This window comes from Chiloscyllium punctatum, chromosome 14, assembly GCF_047496795.1.
Source record: "Chiloscyllium punctatum isolate Juve2018m chromosome 14, sChiPun1.3, whole genome shotgun sequence".
In the NCBI taxonomy this organism is placed as follows: Eukaryota; Metazoa; Chordata; class Chondrichthyes; order Orectolobiformes; family Hemiscylliidae; genus Chiloscyllium; species Chiloscyllium punctatum.
In genome coordinates this window covers 5,740,929-5,760,091 of record NC_092752.1, presented here as the reverse complement: position 1 = coordinate 5,760,091, position 19,163 = coordinate 5,740,929, and the positions used below count along the sequence as shown (strand labels likewise).

At 42.0% G+C, this 19,163-nt stretch overlaps 1 protein-coding gene across 2 annotated transcripts in view; it reads right to left on the bottom strand.

Annotated features, from left to right (window-relative positions):
* The window catches only part of stpg2 (sperm-tail PG-rich repeat containing 2), a 332,382-nt gene extending 328,241 nt beyond the window's left edge, over positions 1-4,141 (bottom strand). The window contains exons 1-2 of one of the 2 annotated variants that reach the window (XM_072583829.1): positions 4,004-4,141; positions 2,783-3,018 (exon numbers count right to left, since the gene is read on the bottom strand). In XM_072583829.1, the coding sequence (XP_072439930.1) occupies positions 2,783-2,906 (124 nt within the window). In that variant the 5' untranslated portion in view covers positions 2,907-3,018; positions 4,004-4,141. Of the gene's footprint in view, positions 1-2,782; positions 3,545-4,003 lie in introns of those variants that run through there. The other variant, XM_072583828.1, reaches the window with a different exon arrangement.
* Between the last annotated feature and the right edge of the window lie 15,022 nt (positions 4,142-19,163).

Sequence of the window (19,163 nt, the reverse complement as noted above, 5' to 3'; positions counted from 1 at the left end):
GCGCTGTGAGACAACAGTGCTAACCACTGCATCACCGTGCCACCACATTGGATCAAAGGGTCTGTTTCCATACTGCAACAGCATTATCACACAATAAATACAGTTATCAACACACACAACATCCTATGTTGTGTTTTGCCAGCAATTTTTGTTTCCATTTCCAATGTTAACACATTTCCTTCTGTCATTTATAAAATACTTGCTATCCTTGGACTTGAATAAAACCTGTATCTGGCAACCTCCAGGAAAGACAAACCACAAGGTAACCATCCACACAAATTAAAAACAAAATCACAAACTGCTGGAAAAAATGTTCTGAAGAAGGGTCACTGTACCCAAAACATTAACTCTACTTTCTCCTCACACAGAGAAAGCGAGGATTGTACATACTGGAGATCAGAGGCAAAAAGTGTGGCTCTGGAAAAGCACAGCAGGTCAGGCAGCATCCAAGAAGCAGGAGAGTCGATGTTTCGGGCATAAGCCCTTCATCAGGAATGAAGCCAAAACGTCGACTCTCCTGCTTCTCAGATACTGCCTGACCTGCTGAGTTGCTCCAGAAATTTTTGATTTTGATTCTGATTTCCAGCATCTGCAGTTCTTTGGGGTTTTTTTATTTACACAAGTTGCAAAGACCATTTGTTTCCAAGGCAGCATGTCAACATTCCCTCTTCCCAAGGATAACCCCACAATAGAACCAGCTGCCAAAGGAAACGGTCACAGCCCCCAGCATAAGACCCACATTGAGATTATTTTCATCTATAATCTTTTATTATCAGGATTTCTTTCACCCAGTCGGTGTTAAGGGTTTGGAATATACTGCCTGGGAGGGCAATTGAGGTGGAACAACTTTTTTAAAATATTTGGATGAGCACTTGAAATCTCACAACATTCAACACTATGGGCTTAGTTCAGGAAGTGTAACTAGTGTAGGTAGTGGTATGATTTTGGAGGTACAGACTTGGTGGGCCGAAGGGTGTTTATTGTACTGTACAATGCTCTGATTTTATGACTGTGTGTAGTTCTGGTCACCACACTATGTGATCTCACTAGAGAGATTCACCAGGATGTTGCCTGGGATGGAGCATTTCAGCAAAGGGCGGCTGGATAAGCTCAGGTTGTTTTCTTTGAAGTAGAGAAGGTTGGTGAGAGGTGAGGGGACAAAATTATGAGAGACATAGATAGAGTCAATAGGGGTAAACTTTAATAGGTCAACTATTACAGGGTCATAGATCTAAGATAAGGGGAAGGAGGTTCCAAGAAAATTTACGGGAATTTATTTTTCACCCAGAGGCTATTAAGCATCTGGAACTCACTATCTAAAAGGGTTAGAGAAGCAGAAGCCATTACAACATTTAAGACTTATTTAGATACACACTTGAAATGCCCTGGTATGCAAGACTACAGGCCAAGAGCTGGAAATGGAGTTACTCTAGTTAGGTCAAAGAGTGTGGTGTTGGAAAAGCACAGCCGGTCAGGCAGCATCTGAGGAGCAGAAGAATCAGCCTTTGAGTGACCCGCTCATTCCAGATGAAGGGCTTATGTCCAAAACATCGACTCTCCTGCTCCTCAGATGCTGCCTGACCGGCTGTGCTTTTCCAGTACCACACTCTTTGACTTTGACTCTCCAGCATCTGCAGTGCTCACTGTCTTACTGTAGCTAGGTGTTTGATGGCTGGCACAGACATGATGGGAGGAAGGGTCTGTTTCCATGCTGTCATATTGTATGACTACCATTTCCACAGGGGGATGCCTGGTCTAACCAGCATATAGTCATTAATCTGTGTTGAGCACACAGCTGAAACAGGAGGCTTACACACACCCTCTATCCCATGTTTGTGTAGAATGTAGCACAAACACAGGTGTGCACGCTTTTCCAGTTCAAGAGCAAGTTACTGCAGATGCTGGAATCTGTCTTGGAAATAACAAACACTGGAGATCACAGCAGGTCGGGCAGTATCCACGGAGAGAGAGTAAACCCCCATCTGACCCGCTGTGATCGCCAACGCTTGCTGTTTTCACTTTTCCATGATTTGGAGATGCCGGTGTTGGACTGGGGTGTACAAAGTTAAAAATCACACAACGCCAGGTTATAGTCCAACAGGTTTAATTGGAAGCACTAGCTTTCGGGGCACTGCTCTTTCATCAGGTGGCTGTGGAGTATAAGATTGTAAAACACAGAATTTATAGCAAAAGTTTACAGTGTGATGTAACTGATATTGTATATCGAAAAAGACCCGGATTGTTTGTTAAGTCTCTCATCTTTTAGAATGACCATGTTGGTTTCAGTTCTTTCATATTTAAATCACAAAACCTTTTTTTTAAAAGTTACATTCTCAAGTACACTTTAACAATTGATGTCACGTCGGCCCAGTTGTTAAAGTGCACTTGAAAATGTAACTTTTAAAAAAAGGTTTTGTGATTTAAAATGAAAGAACTGAAACCAACATGGTCATTCTAAAAGATGAGAAACTTAAGAAACAATCCAGGTCTTTTTCAATATACAATTTCAGTTACATCACACTGTAAACTTTTGCTATAAATTCTGTGTCTTACAATCTTATACTCCACAGCCACCTGATGAAGGAGCAGTGCTCCGAAAGCTAGAGCTTCCAAATAAACCTGTTGGACTATAACCTGGTGTTGTGTAATTGTTAACCCTTCACTTTCCCAGTCAGGTTTAACAAGTGACAGTGAAGAGAGGGACCAGCAGACGGCAGGAAAGTTGTAAGATGTGTTGCTGGAAAAGCGCAGGAAAGTTGTGCCTGCAGTTGGAAGAGCTCACCTTCTTCCTTACAGATGCAGTAGTACTTGGGGCCTGGTGCATTGTAAGAGGCTGGGCCCACGTTGGGTCCAGTGCTGCCCAGAGCCGTGGCGAAAATGGTCTCCCTCGGTGCTCGGTCATACATTCCTGCAGAGCCTGGGGGATCCGGGAGGTGAAGGTGGGATCTCCCAGCAGACAGAGAGACACACTACAGAGCCCCTCAGATTAACACGAGCCGACCTTCCTGCAAACCGCCGCTGGGAGAGAGAACAACAACTGGTCTAAAACATGCTTCATTCAAAAGATAATCAGCGAGAAGCCTTTTCTTTCTGCACGATCCTTTTTTCCTGCCTTGCTCCCGGGGTTCACCAGTTGCTCAGAAGTTGCAGAAACGGAGTTCTTTTAACTGACTGTTTCCATTCTCACTGACTTTGACTTTGGGTATGTCAATATGTATATTTAAATGAATCTGTCGTCGTATCTTAGCGTGTATTTATGTATCTCTGTGCCTATGTGTACATGAAATGTGTCTGCTTAGAGTTAATGGAATTTCACGGTATCTCTGTGTATCTAAGTGTGTGTGTTGCTCTGTATATCTGGTGTGTATTCCAGTCTCTTTTTCAGTCGCTGTAACTGAGTGTGTATCTAAGTGTGTGCTCAGTGTGTCTCTCTGTAACTATCTCAGTGTGTATCTAAGTGTATATTTCTCTATCTGTGTCTCTCTGTGACTGTGTGTGTATCTAAATGTATCTCTCTCTGTCATTGTGTGCCTCAGTGCGTCTCTCTGAGTGTATTTCTGTGTGTCTTTTTTGCTGTTGTTACCATCCCCTCCCTCCTCTTATAATGAGATTGTGTATCCATTTCACTGTGTAGCTGCTACCATAGAAACCGCGTCACCACGTGTTCCCCACCCCCCACCCCACAGACCTCCCCCGGCTCTCTGCTGCTTAACCGCTTCCTGCACATGGTCCACTCTGCAGTCTTTTAGGCTGTCAGTTAAATCACTTCCGACATTATTAAACAGCCTGCTCTTACGAATGTTAATGCCCAGGTTATTAGCAAAGAGAAATTTAAAATGTTACGTTTGCCCCATCCCTCCCTCGGTCCAGCCCTTGAATGGACCTTGTCTTTTGTTGTTTCACTCACTCCCTCGTTTAAAAGAAAAGTTTAAAGATTCTCCCTCCCAAAAAGAGATTCCCCAGGGAAAAAAAAGTTATAAGAACATAAGATTTAGGTACAGACCCTTTGATCCACCTTTCAGATTGTCCTCTGAGCTCCTGCTGTCCCAGCCGCCTCCTAACTCCTTTGTCTATCAAAAATCTAACTCAGTCTTAACCTAAACTCTATTACCCTGTGGGGAAAAGAATTGCACACTCAACAAACAAACCTCCTCACACACATATTTGTGGAATGTGCCCCTCTGCTTCCGTTAGTTTAATGAGTGCAGTTACTTTTTATTTTCACAGGGTGTGCCCATTCCTAATTGACCCTTAAGGAGGTGGAGCTGAGCTGCCTTCTTGAACCTCCGCACGGTGTGGTGTAGGTTCTCCCACAGTGCCATCAGGGAAAAGGAATTCCAGGATATTGACAGCCACAGTGAAGGAACACCCATAAAGGAGATGGAATTAGATCACTGTTCCTTTATTGTCACTCGGTCAAAATCCTGGAATTTTGTTCCCTAAAACACTGTTGGGTGCACGTATAGCACATGAATTTGGAGCCATGCGGTGGCTCAGTGGTTAGCACTGCTGCCTCACAGCGCCAGAGACCCACGTTTGATTCCCGCCTCAGGTGACTGTCTGTGTGGAGTTTGCACATTCTCCCCGTGTCTGCGTGAGTTTGCTCTGGTTTCCTCCCACAGTCCAAAGATATGCAGGTTAGGGTGGATTGGTCATGCTAAATTACCAATAGTGTTCAGGGATGTGTAGCTTTGGTGCATTAGTCAAGGGGAATGTAAAATAAATCGGGTAGGGGAATGGGTCTGAGTGGGTTACTCTTTGGAGGGCTGGTGTGGACTTGTTTGGCCTATTTCCACACTCTAGGGATTCTATGATTCAATCAATTATTTTCTGAAAAATAGTCACTGTTGTCACAGAGGAAGCCTGGCAGCCAATGTGTGCACAAGATCTCACAAACAGCAATGAAACAGATGAATGGGTTATCTGTCCTAGTTGGCAGGGAAGGGATGTGTGTTGGCCAGAAGAACTCCCCTGCTTTTCTTTGAGAGTTTCTTTAATTGTCCCGATCAAGGTGACAGAGCTTCTGTTTAATTGCCCCATTGCCCCACAGTACACCACTCCGTAAGATCTACAGTGAAGCACCAGCCTAGATCTTATAGAGTCATAGAATCATACAGCACAGAAAAAGATCTTTTGGCCTATCTCATCCATGCTGACCAGGTATCCTAAACTGACCTAGTCCCATTTACCTGCATTTGCCCTATATCCCCTAAACCTTTCCTACCTGTACCTGCCCAAATGTCTTTTAAATATTGTAATTGTACTCGCCTCTGTTACTCCCTTTAGCAGCTCGTTCAATACATGCACCACCCTCAGCGTGAAAAAAGTTGTCCCTCGGGTTCATTTTAAATCTTTCCCCTCTCACCTTAAACCTATGTCATCTAGTTTTGGACTCCCCTACCCATGGAAAAAGACCTTGGCTATTCAGCTTATCTATGCCCCTCATGATTTTATAACCCTCTGCAAGGTCACCCGCTCAGCCTCTGATGCTCTAAGAAAAAGGTCCCAGCCTATTCAGCCTCTCCTTATAACACAAATCCTCCAGTCCCTGCAACAGCCTGGTAATTCTTTACTGTATCCATTCTAGTTTCACAACATCCTTCCTATAGCAGGGTGACCAGAAATGTACACAGTACTCCAAAACTGGCCGAACCAATATCATCATGATGTCACAACTCCTATACTCGATGCTCTGACCAATGAAAACACCTACATTTATGGCATTAGATGCAAGTTTCTGAGTCAGAGGCAAGAGTGTAACCTGTGAGCCAATCTGGCACCTTCCACCGTCCCAATCCAATTCTAATCTATGACATTTTTATCTATCTTTTATTTCAGACTCATTAAAAAAATTAGGCTTTCCTAAATTTATTACCTGTCAAACTGTTTCAAAGCAAAGACAGTTAGATGTTAAGTACTGTCTCTAGAAATCTTGTTGTCTGGAGTCACTTCCAAAGGAGAATTTAAATGATTATTATTCTTGTCACCTTAGAACAATTCCGGTTGCTTGGTGATGTTGTTGAATCATTGAATAACATAGAATGTACAGCACAGAACAGGCCATTCAGTCCAACTGCTTTATGTTCCACAGCATCCTCCTTCTGTCAGTCTTTCAGTATATACCCTTCTACACCTTTCCTTTTGAGACATATATATAGTTTCTCTTCAGATGTATCAGTGCTATTTATCTCAAGTGGAAGGGTTGAGAAATGTTCAATAGACCAATATCCATAAGTAAAAGACTTACGGAGATTTTATTGTATACCTACAATTGAGTACAAACAGCACCTTTCCCTCCTGGATCTTTTCTCTATCCAGAAGCCAACTCCTGCTAATGAATAACCTAGCTCCAGTTTTTTTTGGTTCAGGCTGGCTACGAGATGTTATGACATACCTCCACAATATGTGGAACTTGAACCCAGATCTTCCGCCCCAGAGGTAGGGACACTACCACTGTAGCACAAGAGTCCTTGAAAAACCAGCACTTAAATACAAAGACCATTGAACATCACCTCTCTTGACAAACTGCAGGGCTGTTCTGGTGATGCTTAAAGCAACCTGTATTTCTAACACTGACGTGAACATCGCACTAACCCCAAAATCTTAAAAAACTGTAAGTGTTGGAAACTGGAGAAACACAGCAGGCCTGGAAATGTCAGTGAATTGGGAAACAGAGATAACATTTCAACTCCAGTATGATTCTTCTCCATAATTGAAGAAAGCTGGAAATATGAGAAAGGAGGAAGGAGCAAGTGGAACACAAGAAAAAATCAATGAAAGATTATAGGGTGACTGAGAATTAAGATCAAAAATGTCAAAGGACAAAAGGCAAAGGGAGTGGTAATAGTTTTAGGGAACAGATAAAGCATTGATCCAGATTAAGCATTGACAGTAGAATAAAGGTCAGCTCTTTGTGAAATAGAGCCATCGAGACATACAGCATGGAAATAGAGCCTTTGGCACAACTCATTCATGCTGACCAGGATTCCTAAACTAAACTATTTGTCTCCATTTGGCCCATACCTCTCTAAACCTTTTCCATCCATGTATCTGTCCTAATGTCTTTTAAAAGTTGTAATGGTACTCACTTCTAACACTTCCTCTGGCAGTTTGTTCCATATATACACCAACCTGTATGACAAAGTTGCCCCTTTTAGATTTCTCCCCTCTCACCTTAAATCTATGCCTTCTAGTTTTGGACTCCCCTGGGGGAACCAATCTTGGCTATTCACCCTACCTATGCCTGTCATGATTTTATAGACCTCTATAATGTCAACCCTCAGCCTCCAGCATTCCAGGGAAAAAAGTCCCAGCCCCATCCAGCCTTTCCTTAGAACTCAAATACTCCAATCTCAGTATCATCCTTGTAAATCGTTTTTGCATCGTTTCCAGTTTGATAACATTCTTCCTCTCAAAGCATTATAAAATGTGACACAGGATGAATGAACTGTATCAAAATGGAGGACAGAGTTGACGCTCTAATGTTGCAGAATTCAATATTGAATCCTGGAGTCTGTAAAGTGCCAAAACAGAAAATGAGTTGGCCATTTGTCCACCAAAATGCTCCAGTTGGCCTAGAACTGAACTGTGAGCATGAGAACAGAATGGCATATTGAGGTGACACATGAGAGGAAGCTCTGGATTATACTGGCAGACTGAGTGGAAGTATTCAGCAAGCTGATCACCCAGTCAGTGTGCGCTCACCCCAGTGTCGGGGACCAAATACCGTATCTAAATATGAAGGAAGTCCTTTGGTCCTGAAATAAATCATTTGGTAAATTAGCACTTTCACTGGGAGGTTGAAATAAGTGACAACATTGGTGACTTTTGAGGTGAAATCGGTTGGGATTTAAACAGTGCGACCAAAGTAGAAAGGGAGAAATTGTTTTCATTGGCAGACAGATCAAAAACAACAGAACATTGATTTGATGTAAATGAAGAAAGAAACAAAGTCAGCATGAGGAAAAACCTTTACATGTGGTTAGCTTTAGGGCCTGGGATGTACTGTCCTGGATTGTGGGGCAGGCAGTGGTTAGGGTCTGGAATGGACTGTCTGAGAGTGTGGGGGAGGCAGTGGTTAGGGTCTGGAATGGACTGTCTGAGAGTGTGGGGGAGGCAGTGGTTAGGGTCTGGGATGGACTGTCTGAGAGTGTGGGGGAGGCAGTGGTTAGGGTCTGGAATGGACTGTCTGAGAGTGTGGGGGAGGCAGTGGTTAGGGTCTGGAATGGACTGTCTGAGAGTGTGGGGGAGGTAGATTAATTTAGATCTTGCAAAAGGGGAAGGAAAGGTGGCGGGGGAGTGGCATTAGTTGAGTTGCTTGGGCATGGACATAATAGGCCAAATAGCCTCCTTCTGTACTGGAACCATTCTATGGTTTGTTGGTGGGCCACAAGAAGCTTATCACCATCTACCTTCCCTCTCTGTAGAGGACTCCACTATAAAATCTGAAGATTTGATATGTTCTCCTTTGTTTCTAATCAATCAATTGTCTTAGAAACCAGTCAGGGTTGGCGCTACCGCATTCAATAGAGACAAAAAAAAACGCAGATACTGAAATCCAAAATAGACAGGCAGGAGGCTGGAAGAACACAGCAAGCCAGGCAGCATCCTGAGTTGGAGAAGTCAATGTTTTTGGGTAAAAAAGGGTTACACCTGAAACATCAACTTTTCCACCTCCTTTTGCTGCCTGGTTTGTTGTGTTCTTCCAGGCTCCTGCCTGCCTGCCTACCTTCAACAGAGATACCAGATTAAAGTATCTTCATCATCCCATCAGGCGTCGGCAAAGTTCCCAGTTTCAATCTGGAGACATTGTTGAACACTGCACTTGGAGGAAACTCAGGGAGTCTATCAAATTCCAACCCTGCTTCCCAGAAGCTTTGGCCTGGATATGTGAGTTTGGAATTGGTCGTTATTTCACTGCTTGTAACATACAGGAGGGGAAGATTGGATAAAACACACCCAGATCCCTTCAATCAAGCTTGAAAGCTAAAGTAATGAGATGTTGGTTTAATACTTTTTATTTATGTTACAAAGTCCACTACATACAGGAAGTGTGAGATTACTAAGAAAGATATGAATAGATAGCATTTCTCTTATTTACAAAAGGAATGTGGACATGGCTGATCCAGCTTTATTTTGCATGGTGTCAAACCTCTAAAGATGCTATTGCAGCTGAGCTCATCCTGTGGACTATTCCATCATAATCCTGACTGGAGCTTCATAGCTGGTGAAAGGTCTTTGGGGAGTTATGAAGTGAGTCACTTGCTGCTGAATAACAGCCTCTAAATTGCCCCTCTGACTGTAGTATTTATATGGTTGGTCCAGCATAGTTCTGGTCAGTGGTGACCCCCTAGATGCTGGTGGCTAGGGATTCACCGATGATCATGCCTTTTTACATCAAGGAAAGATGCATAGACTCACCTTTTCAGGATCATCATGTACACGCTGCACATATCACTTGCCACTCATTAGCCCAAACAAACAGACCATGCAATCGCCTGGCTATCTTTAATTATGTGTGACGGTTTTCTTGTGCTTTTAGTAATATGTTCTTCAATAATTCTCCGTTCACATCCTGATTATTTGTCTCATTGTTCACATTAGGAGAGAAAGTGAGGACTGCAGATGCTGGAGATCAGAGTTGAAAATTGTTCATATTAGTCCATTCATATCTATTCACGAGTTGTAATCTTGACCTGAAATTGCTCAGAGTCCAGGTTCTTCGTTTTATGTTATGCAAATGCCTTTAATATTGAGAAATTTTTATTAGTTTATGGGATGCAGTTGTCACTGGCAGAGCAGGACTTCATTATCCATCATAATTGCCCTTTAGGAGGTAGTTGTGAGCTGTCTTATTAAACAACGTCTATTACAAAATATTTAATAAAACTATTTCAATTATTATGATGTTCTCCACTGGACTGATTGCAGTCTACACATTTCAAATTCAGATATGCACCAAATAATGGCAATACTGCAGTAATTATTAAACTATAATTTCATCAGATTTAGATCTAGGTTTCATTAAAAATAAACTAAGTGCCCTGTAGACTGAACATGCAACTTTAGATTCCAATTGAAGAACCTCTGCAATGCTGGCATTCGTATTTCTTATTCACTCCTGTCGATCAAAGGGTTGTTTTTGTTGCTGTTGTTTCCTCATTTGTGAGAAAATTTTAAATAAGAAAAGCAAAGGATGTTATTTTCTGTAAATTCGGACAGGCACAGTTTAAACTTTATAAATGGCCCACAGAGGCAGAGCATCACCAGTGCTCATCCATAACTTTAGATATTATATTAGATCCTACAAAATCAATAGCTGCTCCAATTGGCCATAACTAAGCCCATTGATTTTAGAATTTGAACTGTGTAGGACTCTGCATATCATTCTGCCTCTTCGTGGTGCCACGATCATAATCAGCAGTTTAGGGAATATATTTTCCCTGTTATTAATGATTTAAGAGAGCTGTTTTACATCAGCCAAGCAAAAAACATTTTTCTCCTCAGTTCAAGTTAGTGGAAAGAACTCTCCATACCAACAGGGAGCATAGAACATAGGAACAGGCCAATATATCTGCCATTGTTTTTCTTTATGTAGAACACCTGGTCTCACAGCACTATCCATCTCTTTTACATTCTGTTTATTTGAACCAATTGGTTTCATAGAATATATTTCCCTAAATCATAGAAGGTTCTACAGTCTAAAATCTAAAATTGTTTTAATGCAATCTAAATTGGCTGTAGTCTTGGAAACCATTGTTTCAACAAATTCCGTTGACCAATGTATTATTGCGTGAGGTGCACTGATCAGAGTAAATTTTCTCTTTCACTGAACAGGTGAGAATGCAGTGAAGTGAACCACCCTCTCCCAGTAGATTGCATTTCAGTTGTTTTTGTAAGGGACATTGAAGACGGAAATAAAGCTATTGTTTAGTAAACTAAATTTTAATCATTACCGAGTTCCTCTTTAAGCTACAGAGGATCTTGGCTTAAGATCATAAAACATAGGAACAGGAGTAAGACATTCAATCCACTGCCCTTCTATTCAATGAGAGCATGGTCAATCTGATCATCTTCAACTCCACTTTCTTGTCTTTTCTCCATAACCCTTGATCCCCTCCCTGATTAAAAATCTGTCTATCTCAGCCTTGAATATACCTGATGACCCAGCCTCAATTGCCCTCTGTGGTAAAGAATTCCACAGACTCACTACCCCTTTCAGAGAAGAAATTCCTCCTCATCCCTGTCTTAAATGGGCGATGCCCTTATTCAGAGATTATGCCTCTGGTGCCGAACTCTCCCACAAGATAAAACGACCTCTTAGCATCGGTCAATTCCCCTAAGAATACGTTTCAATAAGGTCACTTCTCATTCTTCTGAACTCCAATGAATACAAGCCCAAAGTACTCAACTTCACCTCCGAAAGCCGTCCCTCCAAACCCAGGATGAGCCGAATGAACCTTCCCTGGTCTGCCTGCAAACCCGGTATATCCTTCCTCAGATAAACTACTCACAATATTCCGGCTGTAGTCTGACTAATGCCTTGTACAGTTTTAGCAAGGCCTCCTTGTTTTTATATTCCATTCCCCTTGAAATTAAGGCCAATATTCCATTGTCTAAATAGTGCAATTTCTTCATTGTCACCAGGTCAAAATCTCTCACTCCCAACCTAATACAGTGTTTCACAACCCAACAAGAAATGAGGAATAAACAAGGCCTCCTCAAGTATTGAATAAGCATTATACAGCATAGTAATATTTTATCCATCCCAAAGTTTATAGGCTCCTTTCCACCTTTAACCATATCAACATATCTTTTTATAAATTTCTCTCTCAACTACCTGTCTCCACCTGAATTAATTGCCTGCATTGTGAAGGAATTAAACGAGAGAAACATTTCCAATAATGCAATTCATAGAATAAATGAGAGAAAATTGTGTGCAATGATAGATTTACTGTTTTTGGTAAGAGAAGCAATGGGGAATATCAAGAATTTCTTTTCAATGCTTTGAGTTGGGAATGTGCTGCCTGAAAGAATCATAGAATCCTACAGTTCTGGAGCAGGCCATTCAGCCCAATAAGTCTGCACAGACCCTCCGAACAGCATTCCAGCCAGACCCAGCCCCCTACCCTATTCCGTAACCCTACAGTTCCCTTGGCTAACCTACCTAGCCTGCACATCCCTGGACACTATGGGGCAATTTAGCAAGGCCAATCCACCCTAATCTGCACATCTTTGGACTGTAGGAGAAAACCGGAGCAAACCCATGTGGGCACAGGGAGAACGCACACAAACAGTCGCCCGAGGGTGGAATTGAACCCGGGTCCCTGGCACCATGAGGCAGCGGTGCTAACCACTGAGCCACCAGTCTGCCCTAAAGGGTGGTGCTAGCAGGTTCATTGAAGACTTTCAAAAGAAAATGAATTAACAGTTGGAAAATGGGGGTAGGTACAAGATTCCAGGCTGAGACCCAGGAACTGGGAATTCTTGGGCTTCTCTTTTAAATGGTTGGGGCTAAATGACCTCTTTCTGACCCGTATGATCTCTCAGCAAGAGTTGAAGATGCAGACATTCCAATACCTCTGCCTGAAGCCATTAGATGTCTAAGCAGAGCAAATAAAAGGATGAGCACACCCCATGCCCTATTCTGAATCCAGTCAGTTGCAGAAATCCTGAGCACTGCTTGTTGCAGTTTGGACTCATTCATACTGATTGTACAGGCTCCAGTTTCTTCCTATCGCTTGAATGGTCAAGAATTTCTTTAGGGGTAGGATTTAGTAACTTAAAAATAAAGGGCCCCCTATTTGAAACTGAGATAATGTGTGTACAGAGGAACCTCAATTATCCAGCATTTGATTATCTGAATTTCGGATTATCCAAACAAGATTGTAAGGTCCCAATGCTTGGCTAAATTATATTATCAGGCATTTGATTATCCGAACATTTGATTATCCAAACAATACACTCCCCATCTGTGTCATTCAGATAATCAAGGTTCCTCTGTAGTGACTGTACACACCAGGTGAATCTCATAGAATGTGAGTTCCCTGATGGGGACTCTTAACCTGGGCCAATCAGGAAGCCCTGGCTGACAGATATAAACAGGAGTGTCAGAGGTTCTGTTCACTCCGAGAGCTGGTTCTGAGGAAGCCAGATCAGTGTCAACTCTCCACGTGTAAATAAAAGTGACAGGGTACTGGCCTCCTATGGAGCTGTTTCAATGAGAAAGGTTTTCTCTCACAGGTTCAAGTGTCTGTGGAACTCCAGAGAGCAGTGTTGTAGGGATCTTCAAATACTTTTAAAGCAGGGGTAGATAGATTCTTGACGAATTAAGGAGTTGAAGGTGATTGGGAGGCTTGGGTAGGAATCTGGAGTGGGTGGTCACAATCAAATGAGCCATAATCTTACAGAATAGTGGAGCAGAAGCAAGGAACCCAACAGCCTACGCCTGATTCACATTCTTACTGCCTACTTTTAGCACTTGTTAGAAAGATGCACAAGCGGATCCTCAATTTGTTTGGCCATTTAACAAATGCACCTTCCTTAGCCATCAAGTGCTGTTGCGGGACTGGAAACTGTAGTTTCCAATTCAGTGGTGAGGGGGCTGCTCACTGTGCCACAACCTTCTGGGAGATCACTTCCATATAGGGTTGCCGACTCTGAACAGGTGCACTTTATGGGACTGTGTCTCACAGTCTCCTCTGGGCCCACACCCATCTCCCACCAATGGGTAAGACAACACATCAAATTCTAACAACTTCCCACCACACTCCTGCCCCAACTGGAAAGCAAAAATCACCAGCTTGATTTCTGAACTGTCAAAAGATTTTCCTCATAATCTGCAACACTTTTCTCACTAATATCCAAAAGTATCCATGAAAATAGTCTCTAAAATAAGCTAACATCATGACTTTTCTCCAGGGTTGCTTGTAGGCCTCAGGAGATTAATCTTCAATTTCAAGTCAATCTAATCCTGGAAAGTTCCAGCCCTCGCTCCTCCCCACATCATTTCCCATGTACTGGGTGTGCCAGGCAATCTCAAGAAGAGGAAAATTTATTCTAAGTATTTAGTGTTGAGAACATTGGAAAAAAGTTTAGATCTTTTTTATTTGTTCATTCATGAGACATGGGCATCACTGGCTGGGTCAGCATTTATTACCCATTTCTGATTATCCTGGAAAAGGTAGTGGTCAGCTGCCTTCTTGAACCAATGCAATCTTTGGAGTATGGAGAAACCCACAACGCTGTTAGGAAGGCAGTACCAGATTTTGACCCAGCAACACAGCAAGCATGGAGTTAAATATCTAAAGTAGAATGGTACTTGGCTTGGTGGGGCATTGCAGGTGGTGGCATTTCCCATGCATCTGCTGCCCTTGTTCTTCTAAGCGGTAGAGGTCATAGGTTTGGAAGGTGATGTCAGAGTGGTGAGTTGCTGCAATGTATATCGTAGATGGTGCACACTGCTGCCACTATGACAGACGGTGTGAATGTTGCAGTCCTGGATTAATTTAATTGATAGATTTGATTTATTGTAGTCACATGAACCTAAGTACAGCAAAAAGCTTTGTTTGCAAGCAGTACAGGCAAGCAAGGACAAGTAGATCATAGGGTGCTTAAACAGAGTGAGGCATACAAGGCTACAATGCACAGGAGGTGCGTGATGCAAGATCAACATTAACAAGATCAACATTATTTGAAGTTAAAGAGTCCATTCATCAGTCTAATAACGGCAGGGAAGTAGCTGTTCCTGAACCTGTTGGTGCATGTGTTCAGGCTTCTGTATCTTCTGTCTGACGGAAGAAGTTGCAGGAGAGTATTAGCAGGGTGGGAGGGGTCTTTGATGATGTTGGCTGAAAATGTGTTGCTGGAAAAGCGCAGCAGGTCAGGCAGCATCCAAGGAGCAGGAGAATCGACATTTCGGGCATCAGCCCTTCTTCAGGAATGTCTGAAGAAGGGCTGATGACCGAAACGTCGATTCTCCTGCTCCTTGGATGCTGCCTGACCTGCTGCGCTTTTCCAGCAACACATTTTCAGCTCTGATCTCCAGCATCTGCAGTCCTCACTTTCTCCTCTTTGATGATGTTGGCAGCCTTTCTGCAGCAGTAAGAAATGTAGATCGAGTCCATTGATGAGAAGTTGGTTTCTGTGATGGTGTGGGCTGTGCACACAACCTTCGATAGTTTCTTACAGTCCTGGGCAGAGCGGTTGCCGTACTACGCCGTTATGGACCCATATAGTTTGTTTACTATGGTGCATTCGTAGAAGTTGGTGAGGATCCTTATGGACATGTCGAATTCCCTGAGCCGCCTGAGGAAGGAGAGACATTGCTGTGCCTTCTTGACCGTAGCATCTACGTGGGAAGTCTAGGTCAGATTATCGGTTATTGTCACTCCGAGAAACCCGATGCTCTCAACCCCCACTCCATTTGATGTAAATGGGGGCTGTGTCCTCCTTTCTTCCTGGAGTCAACGATCAGTTCTTTTGTTTTGCCGACATTGCGAGAGAGGTTGTTCTCATTGCACTGCATCACCAAGCCCTCTATCTCCATTCTGTATCCTGACTCATCATCCCACCACAGTGGTGTGGCATTATTAAGAGTTGTACAGACTGAAAAATCCTTTGTAAAGAAATGGTATTGATCTTTCAGGGAATTTTTAAACATCCATTAGGGTAAATGTGACTTGTTTACGTCAGCATGGATGATAGCTGCTGAAAGTAGGCAGAGCTGCACCTCGAAAAGGGAAAATAAACAAATGGGAGGTTTCTCACTTGGGATGATCATGCGTTGGAACAATGTTCCTGTGAAAACAATATCAGCCTGATCCATAGGCACAGAGAAAAACCCAGATGGATGGAAGAGGCAGATGTACAGCCTCAGACCAGAAGGTGGCACTGTTGCCCACAACTAAGTCTGCTGCTTTGACAAATTCCTAATGACCATGTGGAGTAATGTGAAGAGCTGTTGGCAACTCCATCACGAGCTGACTGAACAAATCCATTGAACATCCTCACTATCATTAGTAGACACAGCAGTTAGGGAAGAAAACAAAATTACTGCACTCACCACATCAAGCTGTGAAACAGTCCTGTTAGTACATGCTATGTTAAGATGAAACATTTACTTGTGGATTGAAATGATCATTTTAAGCAGCATTTTTAGCAGTAAAGTCACATCAGTTTTGCCTGCATTAATTTTAATATCAAACCTAACTAATGTTAGCCTTCAAAACAAACATGAATAGAAATAGCTGGAGAAACTCAGCAGGTCTGGCAGTGCCCGTGGAGAGAGTTAATATTTTAAGTTCAGTGACCCTCTTCACACCCCTCTCCAAGATGCTGCCAGACCTGCTGAGATTTCTGCTTGTATTTGCTTCAGATCTCCAATAGCGTACTTGTTTGTTCTATTTTAAAGTTTGCCCTCATTTGAATTTTGATTTTTTTTATTTCTGTTTCAGTGTTAGCTTAGATGCAGACTTTTAACAATGATACATTTTTTATGACTAAATGTAAATGAAATCACTAGGGATGGGAATACCACGAATAAATCTGTCAATCTGAAGTGAATAATGCATTTATATAAGGTTCACTTCAATGTGATGTTCCTTACTGGACCTTAATCAGGCATCCACTAACTTCAATACAACACGATTCCTCTGACTTGCAAACAATCCTTCAGTGAATTTAGAGTTCATTAGAATAAGGATTCAACATTGTGACAGGATCAACCTCTGCTGGGACATTTATAATAGACCGTATGGAACAGTTTTACTGAGCTAAATCAAATAAACAAGTAATATTCCCTTGTGTGTCAATGAGATTTAGAGAGGCCATCTACAGTACAAAGTGGAAGCTGAATGAATGAACTTTCTAAGCTGTTTAAGAATCATGGAATTACTATAATTACCAAGCGTGATAAGCAGAAACTACGTAAAGGTATAATAATTGTCTAACTAATCATAACGTATAAATATTATGTACCATTGCCATAGTGATTATTGTAAGTCATTGATTATACTCCTGGCCATCTGCACCTGGGATGCAAAATGATTTCCATTCAATGTACCCAGAGGAGAATTTAACTAAACAAAACACAATTGCCCTGGGAGGCTCTTTCAAGGCACTAATTCTGATTGGTAACTCAGGGCACTAATTATTTTTCAAACAGAGTTAAAAGAGGGGCCAGTCTTTGTCTCTCTATTCATCTTTGGAAAAGATAGCAAATGACAGTGGAGACCAGAGGAACACAAAAGCATAAGAGGTAAGTGTAGGGGTAGGACACAGGCCCCTAGAGCCTGCTCTGCCATTCAATACGATTGTGACTATGATGACTATTTCAACTCCACTTTTCTGGATAATCAGCATATCTCTTGACTCCTTTCATGCCCAAACTTCTATCCATTACTGTTTCATATACACTCAAAACTGAGTAGCTCTCTGAAAAATCCAAAGAATCTGAGTGAAGATATTTTGGCCTCAAGTTGCCATCTCCTTCTTCCTGAAAACTGTGCTACCCTGTTTTAGATGTTTGAGACATATTGGAAGTTGCTGTTCCAAACACACCCAGGTTAATTTGGATTTGTTTGGTCTTTTGCCCAGTGCTCAAGTCCCTCCTCCAGTGTAAGTCCAATCTGCAAAGCTAACTCAGCTTTATTTTAGCCTTTTTTGTTAAACACAAATGGCCCCAGTGTTGATCCTGATTACACCATTGAAGGTGATTATCACCCCCAAGGAATAGTTTCATTCACTGTTTACCTTCTCTTTTTTGGCCAGTTATTAGCTCCCTGCACTGAAATCTAAAAAAATCCTTAGAATTCCTGTTGTAAGCAAAGTCTGTAAATGCATGGAACATTTCCAGCTAATATATTAGGCGAGGCCTCCATCTCATAAACCCATGCTGGTACATTCAATTACCATAAAGAACAGATTCAAGACTGTTCTTATGTCATCTTTCACAATTTCATCCATATCGCCACAGCCTATGGTTCCCTGGATCATTCAGAGCTGCTCTTTAAAGATTAGTGTTCTCAGTTACAGTATCCATGTGTCTGACTAGCCCTCCACCTCTTCTTTCTCCCACAACCCTGCTCATTGTTTCTTGCAGATACTTATCCGACTTTTTGTTTAGACCTCGACAGAAGGTTTTCGATGTTTACCTTGTGGGCGGCACGGTGGCACAGTGGTTAGCACTGCTGCCTCACAGCGCCAGAGACCCGGGTTCAATTCCCGCCTCAGGCGACTGACTGTGTGGAGTTTGCACATTCTCCCCGTGTCTGCGTGGGTTTCCTCCCACAGTCCAAAGATGTACAGGTCAGGTGAATTGGCCATGCTAAATTGCCCATAGTGTTAGGTAAGGGGGTAAATGTAGGGGTATGGGTGGGTTGCGCTCCTGCGGGGTGGTGTGGACTTGTTGGGCCGAAGGGCCTGTTTCCACATTGTAAGTAATCTAATCTAAACCTTCAGATGTAACATGGGCCATTGTATTTGTAGACACATTCTGAACACAATAGTATTTATTCTTATAACAAAGTCCAAGCAAAATAGTTTTCCTATTAATTATTTTAAGTGTATCTGAGTTGGAAATTTATGGATAATTAGAGTCCCCTAAAATGTAGTTTTATATATATTTATTAGCAATATACCAACCACAAAATGAAAATATATATGTTTTTGCAAGAACATTATCTAATTTTAACATCTCAATCAAGGCTTTGTCCCTTAAACTCTTGGTGGTAATCAGGTCAGTAGATTAATAATATCTTATTGCATTGAGCTGATTATAATAAAGAATAGCAGGATTACCTTACACAGAATATTCAGTGGTTTGGTAAAGTCAATAAAGGAACAAAGCACCTCAACTCATCCCAAAAAACTATACAAACCAAGCAAGGAATTTTAAATAGTGGTTTATTTTGTAACAGAGGAAACATGGCTGTAAATTTGTACACAACAAGCTTCCACATACAGAGCAATGTGATTATCTGACCAACTATCTGTTTTAATGATACAAAAACAGAAACTGCCTGGAAAACTGAATAGGTCTGGCAGCATATGTAGAGAGACAGCAGAGTTAACATTTTGGGTCTAGTGAAATTTCTTCAGAACTGTTTTAACAATGTTGGTTGAAGAATAAATTTGGCTAGGGTTTCAGGAAGATTCACCCAGCT